The sequence below is a fragment of the Poecilia formosa genome, unplaced genomic scaffold (assembly GCF_000485575.1).
Source record: "Poecilia formosa unplaced genomic scaffold, Poecilia_formosa-5.1.2 Scaffold187, whole genome shotgun sequence".
Classification (NCBI taxonomy): domain Eukaryota; kingdom Metazoa; phylum Chordata; class Actinopteri; order Cyprinodontiformes; family Poeciliidae; genus Poecilia; species Poecilia formosa.
Window position 1 is genome coordinate 222,315 of NW_006800126.1, and position 21,150 is coordinate 243,464.

Here is a 21,150-nt window from a genome sequence, read left to right on the forward strand (position 1 = left end):
CGCATTTACTAGCGGTGTGAACGGCCCCGGCAAAAAAATCGGAATTGCCAAAAAATCAGAATTGGGTTACTTCAGGCTGCAGTGTGAACGCACCCTAAGGTTCGGCAGTTGGAAATTTTGTTCGTTTTTAGCTTTTTACACGAAACCCCAATAAAAATAATAGCCCGGATGCTGATACCTTTTTGTGCCGTTTCTCGCAGCGGTATGAGCCGCATTAATGGTGACGGAAGAATAATAAATAATAAAGAGACATTCTATTAGGTGTAGAACAATAGGTCCCTCCCATGTAATGCTATGGGCAGGCCCCAATAACTCATTGCGCCATTAGTAATAATAAATATTCATCATAATGAAACAATCCAAATGAATGTTAAGATAAATGACTGCTTCATGCTCAAATTAAATGCTTAAACACAATATACAGAGAAAGATAGTTTAAAGAAATCTCTAAAATGTTCTAAGTTTATTTGCATTTAGCAAAATAGAAATAATTTGGTGATTCTAACTGACAAAAGAAGAACAGTTTGGTCTGATTTTAACTTCAGACAGAGAGAAAATAACATGTCTGTGTCTCTTTGTTTGCTGTATGAAAATTTCTAGTTTCAGCTGTTTGCCCAAATTGCTTCCCAAATTGAGATTTTTAATCAAATTTTAGATTGCAATTTATCACGAAGCTTTTCAGTTTGATATTCAAGCACTTTCATGGACTCTTTACAAAAATCAAGGACTTTCCAAACCTTGAAAACAGCTAATTGAATTTCGAGCCTTTTCAAGGATTTCAAGCACCCATAAAAAACCCTTAAGAAGAAAAAGATAAACAGTGTTTAAAATATGTGAAGTAGAGGCATTCGGTTTTAGAAAAACATGAAGTTAGATAAAAACATTTTTGGAAAATTGTGATGATGATATGAAGTGAAATGAAGCCACGTTTCCCTGGTGATCACTATGTTTACATCACTATCTCTGAGCTTTAGCTTCTGACTCAGTTAAATTCTAGATCTATACAAGTTATTGCTGAGCAGATCCACTACAAAAGCAGTAAGCAAGCTAATTTGTATGATTAGACTGCAAGTTTGAATTGTTTTTTGTTACTAAATCCGTGTTTTCTGGCAGAACTGTGAGTTAATTAGTACCTTATTATATAATGACACTGAAATGTACGACTGTCATAGTGAAGGACTGGAATGTTTCTCAGAAAAAATTAAGGCTTGCGAGATGTGTAAAAAAAAGAAAAAAAACAAAACGATTATTAGTGTCAAAGATTTTTGAGAAATGTGAAGAAAATAAAGCCGCATCACTGTGAGAGCCAAATGGATTGTAGCCCACCACGACTCTCCCATGCAGTTATCTCCTTATTTATTCCACTCTCATCATTCATTTCAAGCCCTCGCTCTTTTGTGTCACGCTGTCCCGTTCTCATCTGCAGTTATTTCATTTAGGATGCATGTTCTGCCCGTTTTATTTAATCACTTTCTGTTTTTCGCCGCTTGCCTCGCCTCGCTAAAGTGATTTCTGTCTTTGTGATTTGTCAGTAATGCGTACTATCTTTTTTCTTTTTTTTTCTTCGTTTTTTTCCCCCCTGTCTATCAGCTCAGGGAGAGCTTAGAGGATTCAATCAATCAGCTGCAGACACGGAGGCTGAGCAGGACCAACGGGGTCCGCAGTTCCTCCGTCTCTTCCCTCCACAACAGTGACCTTGAGGCCTACTCAGGGTCAGGTATGGTAAACAACTGATGCTTTTCTTGTTTGTTTGCTTATTATGTCCTTTTTTCGTATATGAAATTAGGCCCTTATTGATTGCCTAAAATGATTAATCAGTAACAGAATTCCTTTATTGTCATTGTTTAAGAAAGCACAATGAAATTTACAAAATAACGGTGAAAATAAATAAATTATAATAAGTTTATTTAGATAAATATAAAAGAATGCAGTAGAAACACACAGAAACAACCGATATGTTAAGAAAATGATGACCAGAGTTTGATGAATAAGCGTTGTTCATGGCAACAACAGCTCCTGAGTAGAAACTGGTTTTTAGTCTGTTTGTTCTAACCCTTGATTAATTGATTAATGAAAATCAATTAATTGTGATTACTTGATTCTTGAAACAATCAATTTACTATGATTAATCGATTATTGAAATAATCAATTAATTGTGATTGCTTGAGTTCCGAAATTATCAGTTGGGATCAATTGATTAGCGAAATGATCAATTGATTCTTGAAACAACCAATTAATCGATTAACAAACTAATTAATTAATTGTGATCAATCAATCATTTCAATTTGGTTGTGAAAATAATAAATTACTAACATAATGGTTAGTGTCACGTTTACATTTTTACCATAATTTAAGGCACTGTTGTGTTTCCAGAAGAGAAGCGCTTCCAGCCCACCTCCCCGCTGAAGGATTACGGCGGCAGCCACAAAGGCAGGAGGAGGTCTCAGTCTGCTGGCGTTCACTTCAGGGATTCCACCCGGGCTGCAGACGACGTAAGTAACAGCAGTCCCAGCATCTGATTATTACAGCTTTGCAGTTCCGTAAACCTGCCACAAGAGGGCACACTGAGTCAGCAACATTAGCTGTTGTGTTTTGCCGCTTTGAGACAGAATCTTTTTTTTTTTTTTTTTTTTCCTTCTTTTCAGATTAGTAAAATGTGTGAAGAATTTAGATTGTGGTGTGTTTAAGTCAGCCTCTGATGGTTTGAATTGAGTCTGGAGGTGTGTGTGTGTATGTGTATGTGTGTGTTTTTTTTCTCACAGATTCATTCGGTGCACCAGACCCTGCGGGACCTGTACTCCGACCAGCAGAGGCTGTCTGATGACCTGGATAGAGAAATCCTCCGAAGGAACAGGTACCTGCTGCTTTTAATGCCGCTATATTCAATACTGCAGTTCACTCACAGCTGATAGGGTTTTTTCTTGAAATGCTCTTAATCAATCAACCTAATTTAGTAATTAGTGGAAGAGGAAAAATGTCTGATTTGAAAAGCTTGTAGAACATGGAGAAATGTTTTCATAGCCTGATTGGCCTGAAGCCTGTAATGGATGCTCTGTTCACCAACTGCTGCTGCATATTAACTAGACTGAGGCAGATCTGGCTCTGTTACAGTGAAACTCTGAATGAATGCGCCGTTCCCTTCAAACGGAGGGTTGGAGGGTTTGAGTCTGGCTTTGTTAATCCTAATTTACAGGATTCCAGACCAATCTGGAATAGCCTGGAGTTTAGGTGACTTTTCCAGGCCTGGAGGAGTTTGGAAAAATACATTCAAGAATGGAAAAAGTCTTGCATTTGCAGACTTTGTTCCCTAACCTTTTATTAAAGTATTCTTCCTCCCTTCTTTGCTTCTTCCCTTCTGTCCTTCCTTCCTTTCTTTTTCATCTCTGCAGCGTTTTTCTATCTTCCTTACAGCCTCTGTTCTTATTTCCTTCTGTCCTTTTCTGAAATATCAGATTTTCAAAGTACAGCTTGGACTCAGTATTTTCAAAGTTACAATTTTAAGTGTCATGCATCCACACTCTGTACATTTATCTTATATTTATGCAGTGGAATGGAGTCTAACTTTAGTTCCCACCTTGATGCAAGTTTTTTAGTGACCAAGTTCGTGTATAGTCACGGCAACAAATCGTAACGATACCGAATGAAAAGTATCATGGAAACGATGGGTTCGTCATAACTGATGCCTCAATATATTAATCATCATCGGTTTTAAAAGTCTTGTCTGTTGTTTTTGTAGCTAAAGTCTTCTCCTCGTGTAAACCCAAATTTATCATGTTCACTATTATTAAGGTTTTACTTTAATCTTCCACTAAATCTTTGATTCCAACGTCTTTAAACCACCTTAATAAAAACAACGAAAAGTCGATGGAAATCAGAAGAGACGCAGCAGAGTCGGGCGACCGCAGATCATTCCCCCAGCATAGATTAGAGTTTGACATTTTGAAGTTATTAAAAAAAAAACCTCTCTCCTTCCTCCCTCCCGCTTCTGACCAGAGCAAATTGATCCCCCGTCATATTTCAACATCCGAAGCTGAATAATTATTTTCCCGCCGCTTCAGATTATGCTTTCACATCCAGATCGATCGTGTTGCGAAAGAAATAATCTTTTCCGAGGAGTTTCTGTCGCTTCGATTTGTCTGTTTTCTCTTTTTGTTTTTTTTTTTTCTGTTTCGAAGGTCGGACATTGACACCAGGCGAGCGATGGAGAACCTGTCGGAACACATGACGGTTTCCCAGAGGCAGGACTCGGTGAGTCGCAGATGGAAGACAGCATTAAACTGATGCATTTAATGTATTCAATGCTGATGTTTTCTGTCGAGGTGGAAAAAGCTGACGGCGTGAACATATAGTTCACTCTAATTTCCAAGCACATCGTCGTCGTCATCATCAGCTCTCTGGCAAACATGCCAAATGACAGCCAGTATGTGTAATATTTGTTATCTGTTCCTGTCTGCGGATGTGATGAGATAAAGGTATTAGCTGTCCTTTACAGGACAACGTGCTGCTTCCTGATTAACATGGGGAATGTCGGGGGGGGGGGTATTACTTCCAACCAGGCACAGTGGAGTTTTTTTTCTTCTTCACTCCCACACATTCATTTCCCGTTGTCTTATTAATCGAGCCGCCGCGGTGCCAGCGACGTTGGCGTGACCCTAGGCGTCTTCGCTCTTCTCCTGCAGGTGTCATCCCGCGTGGAGAGACGTCTGCAGGAGCTGGAGAGAGAGATGAACACAGAGAGAGAGAGAGAGAGGAGGGCGGAGTGGCGGGCGGCCAGGGATGACGACCAGCAGGAGGTGAACCTCCCCTCCTCTCCCTTCTTATCTCATCTGCTGCCATTCTTCCATCACACTTTAGAAAGAGCTTGTAGTAAAGAAAAACCCAGCATCACAGTCTGGTAGATTTCAAAAGGCATGGGTGGAGGCTCAACTTCCTGCAAGACGGTGACCCTATAGCTGCTCAATATATTAGATCACATGTCAAACTCAAGGCCCGGGTGCCAAATATGGCCCGCCCGTAGCTTTTTATGTGACCCTCTAGACTCCAAATTACATCAATAAGTACCTCCAGTTCTTCACAAATCCACAAAATTCACACAAAGTTAAAAGATCTCCACATTTTTTCTCAAAATTGGTCAAAAACATTGGGTTTAAGTGACTACTGTCTCAGCATTACTTGATGTTAAGTTGTAGTGTGTGATTGACATGATTAAAAAGAAAAGTCACATTTAACATCATACATTAGCACAAACATCACACATTTTCCCTCATCTAAAACATACCTGTAGTGTTGCCTTGATTTTTTTCGTGGATGCTTGAGAAGTTCTTGAATCTCCCGTGGCAACCATTAGCAGTACAAAACGCCCGGGTGGACCTAAGTCCTCCTCTGAGCTGCAGTTTCCAAGCTTCAGAGCTTCCATCTCCCCCGCAACTCCCTCTACTCAGCTCCTTCAGACTAGCTAGTAGCAATTAGCAAGCGCCTGGTGGAACTGCAACAGTTTAAAAAAGCAAATTATGAAATCTCTATAAACAAAAGTTCCTGAGACAGAAAACAGGCAAAACTGCCACAAAAACAGTCCATTTGAATAACTCACTCAGGATTTCTCTGGTCTGTAACTCCTAACAGGACTCATAAAGGAGTGAAATAAAGAAATTACTCCAAAATATTTGGGGTTAATCATAATCGGTTGCCATAAGGATTGTCTTGTATATGTGCAACTTTCCAGATTCCCTTCTACTTAACAATTCCGCCCTACTTTGCCTTGATGTATTGCATAAATCCCACCAAAATACTTTGACGTTTATTGTTGTGACACAACAAAACACTTGGGAAGCCACTGGTGAATCTTCTTGGTAACGACTTACCAGACTTCCTGCTTACGTCGACATGCAGCCACATCAGTTCAGTTTGCCAAATATTTCAACTCAGTCGAGACGGTTGAAGGTTCAAGTGCTGAGAGACGGAGATTATCCTTCACTGGCTCCGTCTGGTGGACGGACTTTGATGCTAATTTCCCCCTCACAAGTCTCTGGTGAGTCACTCCCTTCCACACAGGGAGAAATTCTGCTGATAAAAGAATGTCAGCAGCACTTCACTTTGCATAATAAAGGACTTGCAGAAGCAGAGTGATTTTTTTTTTTTTTTACACATTGCTGGTATTTATACAGTTTAATGAAGCTCAATTTTCCAAGAAGGCGCCAGCCATCGGAGCCGCCGTCTCTGGGAAGGAAAGTAGCAGTATAATTGCGTTTCTAAATGACAGCTGAATTATTTTTGTGATCTCTCTTGAGAAATTCTTCCTCACTCTGAAAACGAAGTCGCAGAAGATTTCCTCCACCACATTAATAAAGCGGTGCAATTAGAAACGAGAACCAGTGAATTGGTTAATTCAGTGCTTTTTAATGCTGTTTCTTTTTTAATATTGTCAGGGTGCCTTTTCTTTCCACAGCTGTTCTTCACACCCCAATCCAACTATCCTATAGCATCTGAAGCAAATTTAACTTTGTACTTTAACTAGACCCCTGCCAAGCTTTATATTGCAGCAATTTATAAAATATGTACACATACAGTTTTCTTTTTTAAAATCAATGTTTCATCCATTTTAATTTTATTTTCTTTTTATAAATGATTTTTGTTTGAACCATTAAAGAAACATTTATTTTTTTATTTATTGTATTTTTTAAATTAATTTATATATTTCAGTAATTTTTTTATTTTTCTATTTTATTTTAGTTTTTTTAAATTATTTTTTATATTTCAACTATATTAAAATAAATTTATCTTTAGTTTTTATTTCATATGTCAGACATTTTTTGTTTTGTTTATTTCAGTTTTTCTTTTTAAAATTATTTTTATATTTCAGCCATGAAAAACATTTATTCTTTTATTTATTTTAATTTTTTGTTATATTAATATTTTAATATTTCAGCTATTTTTTTTTTTCTTTTTTTTTTTTGTATTTCAACCATTTAATAAAGAGGCCATTGCCTTTTCACATAGAATCAGGTTTGGCTAAATTTTTTCCATCATTATGTAAAACCGAAGGTTTTCTTCATGTTGAAGAAAACCTTCAATATGAAACTATTGAAACTATTTTCATGGTCTGAAAATTTCAAGTGCGACAAAAATGCCAAGCTAGAAGAAGTTCATAATGGCACTTTTTAACTACTTAAAAAAAAAGTAGTGTTCAAATTCAGTCTCTAGGTTAATATAAAAACACTTGCTGATGCATTGCATGTTGCCATGGTTACAACATTAACTTTAATTCAGCACCTGTATTGTCAACGTTATCACACACAAAATAGTATAGTAAAGTGGCTCTATTCAACAGTTTCCCACTTCAGGGCATTGCAAGGCCGCTGAGAGCAAAATGGATCTTAACTAACGCGTGTTAAATCAATTCTAATTATCATTATATCATGGAGTCCACTCATAAGGGCCTTCATAATCTGACTCCCTCTTTCCCTCCCCACCCTTGACTAAAATTAGGAGCACAAGTGTGACATTTTGCAGCACTTTTGAACAAAGAGAGAGAGAGAGAGAGAGCGCCGCAATTGGGTTGACTTTAAACTGATTGGCACTATCCACTTAGCCACAGAAATGATTCACGCCTCAAACGCTCATGCTCATGTTTGCTAATTTTTTTAATTACCCCAAGCACTTTTTGTCTTTGACTTTCTCTCCTCCTTCCTGCGTTCTCCCAGTTGAACCACAGAGGGGCGCTGTGTAGTCATGCGCTGTCCCACAAAACCTCCTTGCGAGCAAGAAAGCGTTTTCTCCTGATTCATTTGCATCCCTCCACAGAACGTTTCCCTAATGGGACACCAACGGCGCCCTGGGGTGGCGGGACATAGTGCATTTGTCCCAAAAAAAAACAGAAAAATCCAGGGTAAATAAACAATGAGAGGAAATGAAGAGGAAAATAATCTCTTATATACTAAAGGAGTAGGAGAAGAAGGAGAGCAGAGGGCACGTTTCTTTCCCACCGATGGGCCCGCTGTGATGTGAGTCAAACAGATGATGAGTCACTCCGGTGGTTGTTATTGCGAGCAGGCGGTAATTCATCACCACGGCCCACTACGGATGCTTTGGATTGAGTGGGATCTAAGCTCTTGTTACACATCCACCATAATGCCTCTACGCTGTTCCAAGAAAATTAAAGTGAGGAGGTTTGTTGGGGGGGTTGAGAGGAAGAGAATCAACAGTGTAGCAACAGCACTTCCTGTGTTGCATTCTTGCAAATTTGATTGTTTTTTTTTTTTGTTTGTTTGTTTTTGTAGAATTTAGGGAGGTGCCAAGTTCGACCTGATGAAAGAGAAGACGCCTTGACGGCGAGACTTCTACGAGCAGAGAGGGAAAAGTCCAAGGTAAAAATCAGAGTTTTCATCACAAGATGTTGCAGAAGTATTCAAAAGTTTTGTCACAGCCGGAGGGTTTGGTGGATCTTATTCTTTGGATTGTATGTGAAGCAAAACACAAAACAGCTAGTAGGCCCCGTTACAATAAATTTTGCTGGACGATGAATTGTCCCAGAAGTTATTGCGATAAAATTTCTAACGCACATCTGACACTGATACCTGAAGACATTTTAAGTATCCAAAATAAATCCACAAACAAAATGGCTGACACTTAAATACATTAAATTAAATCGTCATTAATAACTCATTATTATTGTATAAGAGTTTATCATTTTCTAAGGTAGAGCATTTTTTCAAACTGTTCCATAGTTTTTAAAGTAGTGCATGCAGTTTTATTTCTGTTATTTCTGTCACTTGAGCTTAAGACAAAAAACTTTAGCTTACTAACCATTGATAATCTGTTTCTAGATTTAAACATGACAGTTACAATTTTTATATTAACAAAGTTCCTTAATTTCAAGATATTTGAATAAATAAACAATTCATTAGTCACATTTATTTGTAAAGCACATCATAAAAACAATACAGTCACTAATAATGAAATGAAAAATAAACATATTCTATTAAATCCCATCATCAAGGAAATACAAATGAAATATATTGAATGATATTCCAGTTATTATGAATCAAAAGCGACTCTGAACAGGTGGAGTTTTTAGCCTCGATGTAAAGGAACTTGGTGCCTATAAAATATGTTTTCATTTTGAGGAGTATGAATAGTCTTAGGAAGCATTTTGGGTTTGCTGCTGTCTCTTAGTCCAGATTGTTGCTGTTTTCCTCCTAGATGGAGCAGGAGCTGGGCAGAGCCAGGAGGTTACTGGAGCAGTCGGAGGACAGAAGGGAGTCCCTCGTTCAGCAGGTGTGTGTTTGTGCCTGATTAACGGGGGAAGGAGGCCAAACGTCACAAAACGAAGCAAGCCGTGAAATGTCTCCCCTCCACACCCCGTCCTCCAGGTAGAAAACATGCGTGGCGAACTGCTGAGGACGAGGGCGGAGAAGACGGCAGTTCACCGGCCGCAAACGGAGACGTCTCAGCTTGGTGCCCAGCTGTGTTCCAGCCACGCCGAGCGAGAAGGAGACAGAGGTCAGCTACACGGGTCGGGTAGCTGGGTTGTCAGGGGAACGGAAGGCGGAGGAAATGATCGGGTCTGTGATTTTTGAGAACACCTGTTTCCTCCTGTGTTACAACTTCATTTTTATATTTTTATCATTGAAACAGCACTTTAGATCATTGCTCAGTGTGATCGAACAACTTCTTCAAATGTCTTTTTTGTTGACTAATAGAAATACATTGATGGGTACGATACAAAATCACAGGATCAAATTTAAGCAGATTTTAACCCATGAACAAATCCGCAGACATCACACACACATGCACAACTAAAGAGAGGTAAAATAAAAAATACATTTGCACAAAGTAGAAAAAATATACAACAAATAAACCTATGACAGTAAAACGTGTTATCCACAAATATGTATGAAGAGGAAAATAATAATAAAAATTAATAAATTATATAAAAGTGGGAAGGGGGACCATTTAGAGACAATAGTAGTACATTTCTCATAAGGATGCCAAAACTTTATAAAATCTATTTTCTGAACCTCGGACACTGAAAGTCCACACATTACATAATAACCTTTATCCAGCGTGAATGAGAATATAGAACTGGATCTTTCTGTGTGACCAAATTTCGAGCGAATTATTACGAAACATGACTAAACTGAGAAAAAAAAAGGCAAAAGCAAAAAAAAAAAGATTTTTCTTCCACTAAATCATCCCCTAACATTTTGATTCTGGTAAAGATTTCACCTGAAATCCATCTTGCTAGCTGAATTAGAAGACGGTTTCCAATGAAATAGGGACAAACAGAACAAATTATTATTTAGAAAGTGCGCAAACATCATCACTTTGCACACTTCAGAGTGTTGAAAAGGGTTGCACATGGTAGGAGCAGGTGAGTAGGAGAGCATGTGGAAGGACAATGAAGAGACGACCTTCAAACCAGCATCCTTGTGGCAAGAAGCAAAGCAACATCTGTCAACGAAAACTACAAGGACACGCTGAAATTCTGCTGGAAGCACACAAATAAAAAGGAGGACATTTATTCTGATACAGGGAAGGTCATTTTTCCCCCCACAAAAAAGTAAAGAAAAAGAAAATCTAAATCTTTCATCAATCAGGTAATCAATGCGCGCTCTCCAGCATGACGAAGCAAAGTATCATGAGGCAAAAGTAATAAAATTCTCTAAGAAAACAAAGTGTGATCAGGTCCAAGCACAAATAAAGATTTGACCCAGAGATTGATTCCCAGCCTGTGATAACTCAGAAGTTACGAAGAAAGTTTTGACGCAATTTTACAACTCCGAACATAAATTTGAAGTATTTCATTAGAAAAAGGTTGGAAATATCATAAAAGGTTTTAGGTGTCTGTCGGGGGAATGAAAACACATTGAAGCTTTGTGAATGTGTTCTCCTTTGCTGCTCAGACCTTTCTGCCATGAATTCAGTCAACGTGTGTGTGTGTGTGTGTGTGTGTGTGTGTGTGTGTGTGTCACACAGATTACAGTGAGCTGGAAAAAGAGGTGGCTGAGCTGCGGGGGCAGCTCAACAAGGCCTCGGTCCGGAGCGAGGTGGAGGAGCTGAGAAGGGCCCTGGAGAGTAAGGAGAGAGAGAATCTGCGGCTCAGTTTACAGGTCAAGGTGCGTTTCAGAGAGACAGGCGTCGGCCATCTTTTTATTTTCTCTGGAGATACGGGAGCATGTGAGGTTCCTACACAGTCTGGAATTTGACTTAAGTATTTTCCAGATCTGCCATAAGAATGGGCAAACTATTCCTGGTCTCATTGTCTACATCTGTCCTTCTTTTCTTCCTTTCTTTTTCTTTCTTCCTTCTTCTTTCCTTTCTTTGTTTGTTCCATCCTCCCTTCTTTCAGTTTTTCCTTCATTCAATTATTCTGTCGTTCAGTTATTCCTTCCTACTTTCCTTCCTTACTTCAATCCATCCTTACCTCCTTACTCGTTTCTTTTCTTCACTTCTTTCCCTCCCTCATCCTTCAGTCCTTCATTAAATCCTTCATTCCTTTCCTTCTGTAGGTCCTTCCCTCCTTTCTTCGTGCTATTTTCCCTCCTTTATTCCTTCCTCTTTTCCTTCCTGCAATTTGTTCTTCCATCCTTCCTTCATCCTTTGTGTCCCTTTGTTCCCTGTGTCCTTCCCTTCTGTCTTCCATTCTTTTGTTCAGTTCTTTACTTCCTTCCTTCTTTCCTTCCCTCTATCCTTTTTTCTTACTTTCCTTCCTTTTGAGAAAGATATGTAGGAACCCAGTTAAAAAATAAACACAATTTTTAGCTTGGGGATGAACTCCAGATTTGGTGACTGTCCAAGTAGAGGGTCAGATGTTATGACTTCTTCTTCTACTGTATTATATCGTTTATAATTTAGTAGAAGACAGACTGTATTACACACTTGACTGTAAAAAGGAAATCCCGACATTTCGTGTTGAGACTCCAGATTGAGTCTGGTTTCAGCAATGCCAACTAATGACTATGTTTTAAGCTTTTCGGCACCATCTGAGCTCATTGAAATCGTGTCTAAACTCCCACACCCAGCCCGTAACAGATCAGGTATGAAGCCATGTGGTGGGTGTCTGCATGCATCACCTGGGGCTCCTCTCATGGATTTTACACTTGGATCAAATAGACAAAAAGAAACGTTTCCTTTTGGAGGTAAGTGAGCAAAAATGAAGCACAATGAGCCGGATGGATTTATATGTAGAAGACTAATCAGCGTTTGACTAATTACCCCTAACTAACATCCTTATTCAGTGGAAGCATCAAAATGGCAGCCATGTTGCTTTGCCTTGTCTTTATTCCGCTGCCAAACTCGAAACTTCAAAGTCGTCTTGATTTTCTCTGGGCCACTTTTCAGTGTTTAATCGTAAGAAATCCAGATGTTGGAACAACTGAACCTTCTCTGACCCATCTTTGAGAGAAGATGAAGAGAAACGGTTGCTAGGTGGAGCACGGACAGAGACAGAAAGTTCCCAAAATGTCTTTTTTTTTCTTTTTCTTTTTTTTTTTAAATCTCCAACCGAGGTTTCTCACTTGACCTTTCTTTTCCCCAACATGGAAGGAATTCTCTTCTGACATGGAGGGGCGGGAAGAGCAGCATCTGCGCATTCTGGACCAGCTGAAAAGCATGCAGGTAATTTAAATTCAATCAAAAGCCCGCCACATGTATGTGTAGTGTAGTACCTTTGTTCTGGGACAAAGCATTGTAATAACGTGAGCTGTAAATCTTTTTTTCCCCCCTTCCATTGTGGTTATGGGGTCTTGAGGAACGAATGTGGGCTTTATTGAAGAGCTGAATGGTCGTTTCAGAGCCGCGGGCAGACAGAGAGGAAGGAGATGGAGGCCTTGGTGCTGGAGAGCGCGAGGAGCAAAAACGAGCTGAAGACCAGGGCCCAAGAAGCAGTGCGCCAGTGGAGGGCGAAGTGCAGGAGGCTGCAGAAGGAGCTGGAGGATGCCGAGGTTCAAGGTCGACTCCATGAAGAGAAGGCCCTGCAGGTCGGTCCAGCCATCACTCACAAACTTCTCCACAGTTTCAGTCCAGCTTCAGTTGTGTGCTTTCAATATTTGGGGGTGAAAAAAAAAGTTCTTACTGTTTCACAATATTAAAACTGACTCTGACTGCTAACTTTGTTGCACAGCATGTGTAATGCTGCCGAGAAACAAAGTGCAGTTCTAAGTGCAGGAGTTTCTGCTGGTTGTATCATACATGTGATGAAGAAGTTTTTTTTTTTCTTTCAAAGAAAACATTCAGACCGAGGCTATTACAGTTAACTATAACTAAGAAAATAACAAAAACTGGAACTGCGAAATCGTTAACTGTGATAAATAAAAACAGTAATTAATGGGGGGAAACTATGATCAACTGGGACTATATGGGATGTTTATAAAACTAACTAAAACATACTGAAATTAGAGCGCTAATATCCCTTGGTTTGGTGTTTGTGAATCTATTTATCGGCCTTTCGAACTGCCACATTAACCAAAAGAACACTATAGCTGCGGGGAAACATGGTGGTGGCAGTGTCATGCTTAGGTTGCTTTGCTCCAAAACCTTTTGATATCTCTATAGAACTGATTTGTTGACTATTTTCTTGATTAATGATTTTACATCCAAAATTGCTTAATAGGAGATTTTCTTTTTACAAAATGTGAAGCAGGTGAAGCTAAAGTTATGTCATTTGAGGAGTTCTGGGTAGAATATATTTGCAGACAATGTTTTGGTTTATTCTAAAAAACAAAATGTATAAATTTTTGTACAGTTTTGGCTTAACTGCTACTCTGAGGGTGTTATTCTATTTAAAAAAGTGCAATTTTTAAGCCTTTATATTCCAATTAATGATTAATCAATGACTAAATGAGCTGACAATTATTTCAATAATGGATTCCTAACAGTTAATTTGAATAATCGTTTCAACCCTAGCTGGTAGCCTCAATAGATGTGGTGGTTTGTCATGGTTGTATGCATATTGGTTAACTACAATATAAAAAAGGCTACAGGAGAGTGTGCTGTCTCTTATTTGCTTTCTAACTCACATTCTGTTCTTTGCTGACTTCCTCACACTTCCTGTTAGGTTGGAATGTCAATAAGGTCTGAGAAACTAATTTGACTTTAGACAAACTTTCCCTTAGACCCCCGTAGGTGAGACGAACCTTTTTCCGCTCGTTCACCAAAGTGAGACGGCCCAGTTCTGATTCACCGTGTACTGAAATTCAACAGAAGAGAGAAACAGCTGGTTGAATCCTGGAGTGTGACGGTGCCCGGTCAGATCAGCCAAAAGGCAGCAGATTGGGATGCTGTCCCACACTACAAAATGATCCAATTACCAAGTCCGTCACTCCGCCAGGTTTACCGAGCTGTGTGCTTCCATCTGAAAAAGAAACAAAAAGGCAGGCAGATTTCTTTACCTACCGTCAAATACCATCCGGCCAACAAAAACACGGGTGTGGAAAGCACCAACGAGCTGGAAAAATACCGACTTTCACCCAAGAAAGCAAGCAAGTCACACCAGGTTTCTCAATGTCCACAGGAAGTGGTAGCTTAGCTGGGCTGAAGATACACAAGCAACAAGAGGCAGCAGATAAAAGCTTAGCTTAGTCGTTCTTAAATAACCCATTTCAATGCACCATTAAGGTAAAGTAGTTCCAGTAAGAACACAGTTTTTACTTATACTAATTATTTTTATAGCAAGACACCGTGACAGTCACTAAATTGGAAATAATGGGGTGACTGTTGTTAACTGAGCATGTGCAGATGTAACCTGGTGGGTGGGTCCGTCAAGTTTTTTTTTTTTCTTTTAATATATTGATATTAATTGATGGTCTATTGGAACAAGGACTGGTATTTGGTATTTTATGATTAAACTGCATTAGAATCCAAACTATGATATCAGTATTTGGGCTTTGCAAGAATTATTAATTAGAACTTACTATTTTCAGACTAACCCACAATTATTATCCCAATTTTCTTTAATCTAAATGATAAATGACACCTAGAGAGGCACAGTGTATCAGCACTAACTTCGGTATCAGCCAATATCACAATTTTTTATTTTTATTTTTGCCATATCCGATAATTAAAAGTTGCCAACATTAAAAACAACAATAAATCCATTTTGTTGTTTCCAGAAAGGGAGGGGAGGAGGTTGGCCATTTGATATTTGTTTGGTCAGGTGACAGTGATGCAGCGCAGGATTGTGGGAAGTTTAAATGAAGTATTGGTGAAGCCAGCAGTGTGATTATTGCTTTTCAAAATTTCAAAAAGGTAGTGATATGTTTATAATATATACAATATTAGTGAAGATTGGTTATCGTCCATAACAGCAATATTGGTTTCGGATATCGATATCGGCCCAAATTTTCATATCGAAACAACCATTGGCTCAGTTTCCAGATGTTATTGGTATTTATTGGGCTTACACACAAACTCTTGATGGCACAATCAACATAAACAAGCACACAGGTTAAAACTCTGCAGTCAGTTATCTTTTTATCTCTTTCAGCCTTCATCTACTCTAGCTGAACCTCTCCATCTTGTTCTATATTTCACAGCATATTGACTCTATGGGCCGGACCAGTGATCATGTAGATCTCCTGGGTTTCTTTGTTGCATCATCTTAGATAGAAACTGTGGCTGATGCACGACTTCTATAGCGTTGATGCTCTGAGACGTGAGGAGATCAATGATGCTATAGTCCTTCTCAAATCCAAAAGTGATGCCTTCAGGCTATGAGGAGAAAACCAAATATTTCTCTACCAGACTCTCTTTCTGCAGTTCTGAAAGTCAGATCTGTAGAGAATGGATAGTTTAAGACATTTAAGACGCTTTACAACAAGTTACAGAGTATTCACTTTGATTTGATACGTGAAATACTTACCTTTCTTTTGGCCTGTTTTTCACCCTTGGCATTAGTTTTATTTTGAGCTTTTCTCTCCTATTTTTTTGATAAAATATGTATCTTTGATCTGTTGAACCTTGCGAGGCACCAATAGACTGAACTTTATCAACTATTTATGGAACACACTTGCCTCTTTTCAGTATTAATAGTTTTAGAGTTGTATTTTTATCCATGTTATCAGCTCTGGATTGACGTGTTCTTAAATTTGTTCAGTAATTGGTTCATCTTAAGGAGCAGAAAGCCTTTTTGTCAAGTGAATTTATCAATTGGAAGACATTCAGGTATAAGACTATCTTGGAGTGAGAACTACTTCTCTTAAAGGGGCAGTTTTTTTTAGTTCTACATCATATATATGATGCTGTTCCATTATCAAAAACATACCTGGATTGTTGCACCTTTCCTCCGCGTCTGCCCCACTCAGCTCCTTCAGACTAGCCAGCAGCAATTAGCAAACACCTGATGAAACTGCGCATCTGCTGAGCTCATTATAGGAGCTACTTGTCAGTGCAACACTGGCAAAGGGTTGTTAAAGGGTTAATGGTGGAGCTATGTTGTAATGACTTCCTGTAGGTGGATAGAATTAGATGTAAGCCCAATTTCAAGGCATTAATTTGCAAAGTAAAATTTATTTTAAGTCATATTTGATATATATATATACATATAGCAATTTTATAGCAGCTGAAGGTAATTATGGTGTAAAATGGCACTATGTACCTGGAAAATACAAAATACTGCCCCTTTAATTATTTGTATCTGATTTTATTTAGAAACCTGAGTGAAAAGCGGGGAATTATTCACACAAAATCCCAATCAAATTTATTAAAGTCTGTGGTTTTAACATTAAAAAACTGAAAGGATTAGGGGTATGAACACTTTCTCCAATGTGTGCTTCAAGAAACGCTTCAGTTAGTTCAGAGCTGGTAGTCGGTAACAAGGTTTACTGACAGGTTCTTTGTAAATGTAGCTCAGTGTGAAGCTGTGCTCCTCATACAGCCCTCTGTTTCTCCACTGGTCTCTCATTGCAGGCACTCCTTTGTGTGACTGGAGCTCTCTTTAGCACAGCATCCCATCTATTTCATTCAATTTGAAGTCTCAGGTTTTTTTTTCCCTCTGACTGATCCCTCCATCTGTCTCACTGAAACTCAACATAATGTCTCCGAGTATAGACATGAGGTGCTTTCAACACCCACATCCTCCAAACACACTAATCAGCATAACAAGGCTGCCCTCTTTCCATTTTTGCAGTTCTAAATGTGAAAACACTCTGTATCTCATAACACAGATAGGAAGATTAACAAATTTACCTGAGACTTTCTGCATATGTCTGAATCAAGCTGTGTTTTTTTTTCCCCCCATCTGCTTCCCTATTAATTAAACTCTTGATCATGTATCTTAAAATGACCTGCAATTGCCTTTTTTCCCTGTGATGGCTGAAAAAATAGGAACGCATAAAGAAGAGCTAAAAAAAGACAATGTGACAGATGACAAATTAGGCCCAGTTTTCCTGATGAGTTTTATTTAGTTTGTTAAAGATCAAATCACTGAAACTGAATGTGAAACTGAATATTTTCATTTTATTGCTTTTTTCCAACATTGTCTTTATCTTCAAATTCAAGAGAAAACTGCAGAGTGATAACTGGAATATACCAAAAAAATTGAACATGCTACAGACCATGCTAGAGAGGTCATGCACTTATGTCAGTTTTTCAGGTTGTGTTGCTAATACAACATGGCTCCCTTTGTTGGTTGCTGGATTTGGAGAATAATAAAAGAATTCCCAGTGATTGGCACTATTCCTCTAATGTGCATCAAGGTGAGCCAATTTTTTACTTAGCGCTTTAGTGCGCTTACTTTCCTCATTCAAATTCTTACAGATAAATTTTAAAGCTCTAATTTTTTTTGGCCATTTTGTAAACTTTCAGTTAAATAAAATTCTACATCTGTGTTAAAGTTTTGGGTATTGACTCTTAAGCCCAACTGTGGTGGATTTGGAGAAATTAGCAACAGAGTTGGCAATGCTCAACAACTATAAAACTGAAACCAATGCAAACATTTTAAAAGGACTTAAAAAAAAAGCAATGCTTATTAGCCTGTTGGAGGCATAAGTAAAGCCTGGTGGCCCGCCAGGCTTATAATACACTGGAGGAGACCCTGAGATTTATTCTTCATATTTATTCCATTACTGCTCAGTTTGTGTCAGTTTGAACAAAGCAACCAAACAGAACAGAACAAGACAAAACCTAAACGTTGTGTGAGCCAGTTTTATTTGCACTGACCTTCTATGACCTACCCTCCTTGTGAAGGGGCTTGATTACTATTTGCTGGATGACTGTCAAGTCAGCAGTTTCCCCCATGAAGCCATAAGGTTTTGCATAACATTTCAGTATTTTTTTGTTGTTGTTGTTTTTACTTATTTTTCAGATGCTAGTTTAATTTTTTTAAATTCTTCTAATGTTATCCTACTTTGAGATGCAGCTGTAGTGTACAATCATCTCTTGATAAATGGAGAGCAGTGGATTTCTTCGGAGTTTTCAAACACGACGCAGCGTTACAGACCCAAAGGTACTTCATTACAGCAATACATTTGCTCGGTTTTGTTCCAGTGGTTGGATTTAGCGGAATAATTAATAGCTGACAGTTTTCATTAGCTTAAAAAGTCACCTCCCAGTGTTTTTTCCAGTCCATTTGTACCGAGAGAGTCACCTCCAAACTCCCAGTAAGCAACCGTCACGCTTCTTATACCAGGAAGACAAGACAGACTCCCACCTGGCGTATTCTACGTGACGCGAATTAATTACGAAATCATTTCTGCCCTCTTAATGAATTAGGGGAGAGAATCAAGTGCTCAATTAAATGATTAGGTTCTGAGCTGCCGCAAAGTCTTTGCAAATTCCAGTCAAAGCCGGAGCATTAGCAGCAATCTGCCTGGAACAGACCTGACCATTGTCCCTTTATCGAAACGCTGAGTGTTGGCGTTTTCCTATCAGCTAAGAGCTGGTACTGCATATGTTTCTCTCGCTCTGTCTCTCTGTTATTCTTTTCTTCCTCTCATCATTATTGTTAGAGCTCCTTTTTGTACCTTCTTCTCTTCATTTGTCATTACTCGTGTCTTCCTTTTTTTTTTTTTTTCTCCCACTCATACCCCTCCTATCGTCTCCTCCTCCTCCCTCATTTGGTTGCGATTTTCTCCCTTTAGGTCTCCAGGGAGAAGGAGAGCTCCGAAGCCCAGCTGAAGACGCTGAGCCAGCAGGCTGAGGCGTCCCGCAGGGAGCTGGGCGAGGCCCTCGGCCGTTTGGCCCTGCGTGAGGCAGAGCTCCACCGTAAGGGCGTGGAGCTGTCGGAGGCCCACCAGAGGCAACTGGCGCTGCAGCAGGAGATCCGGGAGGTGTGTGGCTCACCGTCTAGAGATAACTCTGTTCTCATAGTCGTCAGGAGTCTGGAGATGTCTGGGATGATGATAGAAGCTGTTAAGTGTGGACGGTGTGCTTTTGTTTTTCTATATTGGAGACACAATATAGAAAAAGTGTTTCTATTTCCAACCTCTAATTTGTCATTGTCATAGAAATTTCTCCTTTCTTTCCTTCCTCCCATCTTTCTTTCCTTTCTTCCTTTCCTTTTTTGTAATTTCTTTTCTTTCTTCTTTCCTTCCTTCCTTACTTCTTCCCTTACGTTTTTCCTCCTTCTTACCTTTCTTCTCTGTCCTTTCTTTCCTTCATTCTTTTCTTGCTCCCTTCTTTATTCCCTTCTTTCCTTTCCTCTGTCCTTGTCTTCTGTCTTTCCCACCTTCCTTCTGTCCTTTATTTCTTTCATTCCTCCCTTCGGCCCTCTTCCCGTCCTTCCTCCTTTCCCTTTGTTCCTTCCAGCTATCTTCCTTCCTCCTGCCTTTCCTTCCTTCCTTCTGGCCTTACCTCCTTTCCATACTTTGTTTCCTCTCTCCTTCCTTTCTTCTTTTCCTCAGTCCTTTCCTCCCGTGAAAGGCCAAAACTAATGCCAAAGGAATTAGCTGAAACCTGTAAGTTGCTAACATTGATCCTGACCCCAGGTGAAGGAGGCCTCGGCCGTCTTGCATGAGGAGTCTCAGCGTCAGACCTCCACCATTGCGAGACTGAGAGAAGAGAACCACATACTGGAGGAACAAGCTGACGTTCAAGCCCGCCGTCTCCACAGGGACCAGGAGGATAAAGCTGAGCTCCAGACCACCTTGAAGCAGATGACAGCCGCGCACGCCCAGCTGTCCCTACGGCTGGCCGAGGAGGAGAACGCCAGGAAGGACATGCAGAGGGCCACAACGGAGCTGCAGGCCAAGCTGACATTGCTACAGGAGGAGCGCACCTCTCTGAGCCAGCAGCTGCAGCTGGAGAGAGAGGTCCATCAGAAGGAGCTGAACAACATGGCAGCGACAGTCAAAGATGACCGGACTAGGAAGGATCGGGAAGTGCAGGAAACGCTCAGACTCTGCCGACAGGAAAATGATGAACTGAGTACACAACTAAGAGAAATTAAGGTAGGAGATTTGCTCTTCATTAGATCTGAGCTATTTTAAGAGTCTATCTCAGCTTAAGGAATATGACCTCTACCTCAGTAATTGGTATGATTACAAGCACCAGAACATAGCAGTGTTATCTTTTTCTCACTATTTCAGGGTGTCCTGAATTACAAAGACACCCTCTCTTAGTCTTAGTCTTTCTTAGTCTTAAGAAAACTATTTCAAAAACTTTTTAAGTCTTTAAAGACTTAAAAAGTCTTTAAAAAATCTAAAATTTTTGTATCTAAAATGAAGGCCTTGAAATGTCAAATTCATCAAAAAAAATGTTAAGCTTTCCTTAAATTCATTTTTCACAGGTCTTGAATTTTGTCGTTGCAGTACTATTAATCACGTACATTTCTTTATTTAATTTCTTGTGGGACTTTTCTGTCACGCAACAGCTTGAGTCACTTGTAGACATCTTAATTGCGTTCTGTGACTCCAGGTGGTTAACTAGCTAACTAGCTGCTAATATATTCTTGTAGCTTGCTAGCTTTTTTTTTTTTTTTTGCATCTATCATGGATAAGGGCAAATTTATGTACGAGTTTGCTGCACTGGTCATCTTCTGTAAGTTGACCAGTGATCAAAATCAACAGCTTTTAAGCTTGACACCTTGAGGTAAAGGTGGTAGAGAGCAACATGAACTATGATAAAGCAGGATGCCCCAACAACTGCCTATATTTATATTTTTTCTGTCTTAAACTTCATTCAAGATGGCATTACAAAAGGTTTTAAAAGTCTTAAATT

General features: G+C 39.3%; 1 protein-coding gene across 6 annotated transcripts in view; it reads left to right on the forward strand.

Moving 5' to 3' along the window:
- cep128 (centrosomal protein 128) overlaps positions 1–21,150 on the forward strand; it is a 54,188-nt gene that overhangs the window by 3,618 nt on the left and 29,420 nt on the right. For 4 of the 6 annotated variants that reach the window (XM_007566139.2, XM_007566138.2, XM_007566137.2 and 1 more), the window contains exons 3-15: positions 1,591–1,717; positions 2,374–2,492; positions 2,763–2,854; positions 4,176–4,248; positions 4,680–4,793; positions 8,277–8,363; positions 9,199–9,273; positions 9,369–9,498; positions 10,975–11,114; positions 12,544–12,615; positions 12,792–12,977; positions 19,074–19,262; positions 19,920–20,381. In XM_007566139.2, the coding sequence (XP_007566201.1) occupies positions 1,591–1,717; positions 2,374–2,492; positions 2,763–2,854; positions 4,176–4,248; positions 4,680–4,793; positions 8,277–8,363; positions 9,199–9,273; positions 9,369–9,498; positions 10,975–11,114; positions 12,544–12,615; positions 12,792–12,977; positions 19,074–19,262; positions 19,920–20,381 (1,866 nt within the window). The remainder of the gene's footprint in view (positions 1–1,590; positions 1,718–2,373; positions 2,493–2,762; positions 2,855–4,175; positions 4,249–4,679; positions 4,794–8,276; positions 8,364–9,198; positions 9,274–9,368; positions 9,499–10,974; positions 11,115–12,543; positions 12,616–12,791; positions 12,978–19,073; positions 19,263–19,919; positions 20,382–21,150) is intronic. The other 2 variants (XM_016678685.1, XM_016678686.1) reach the window with 2 other exon arrangements.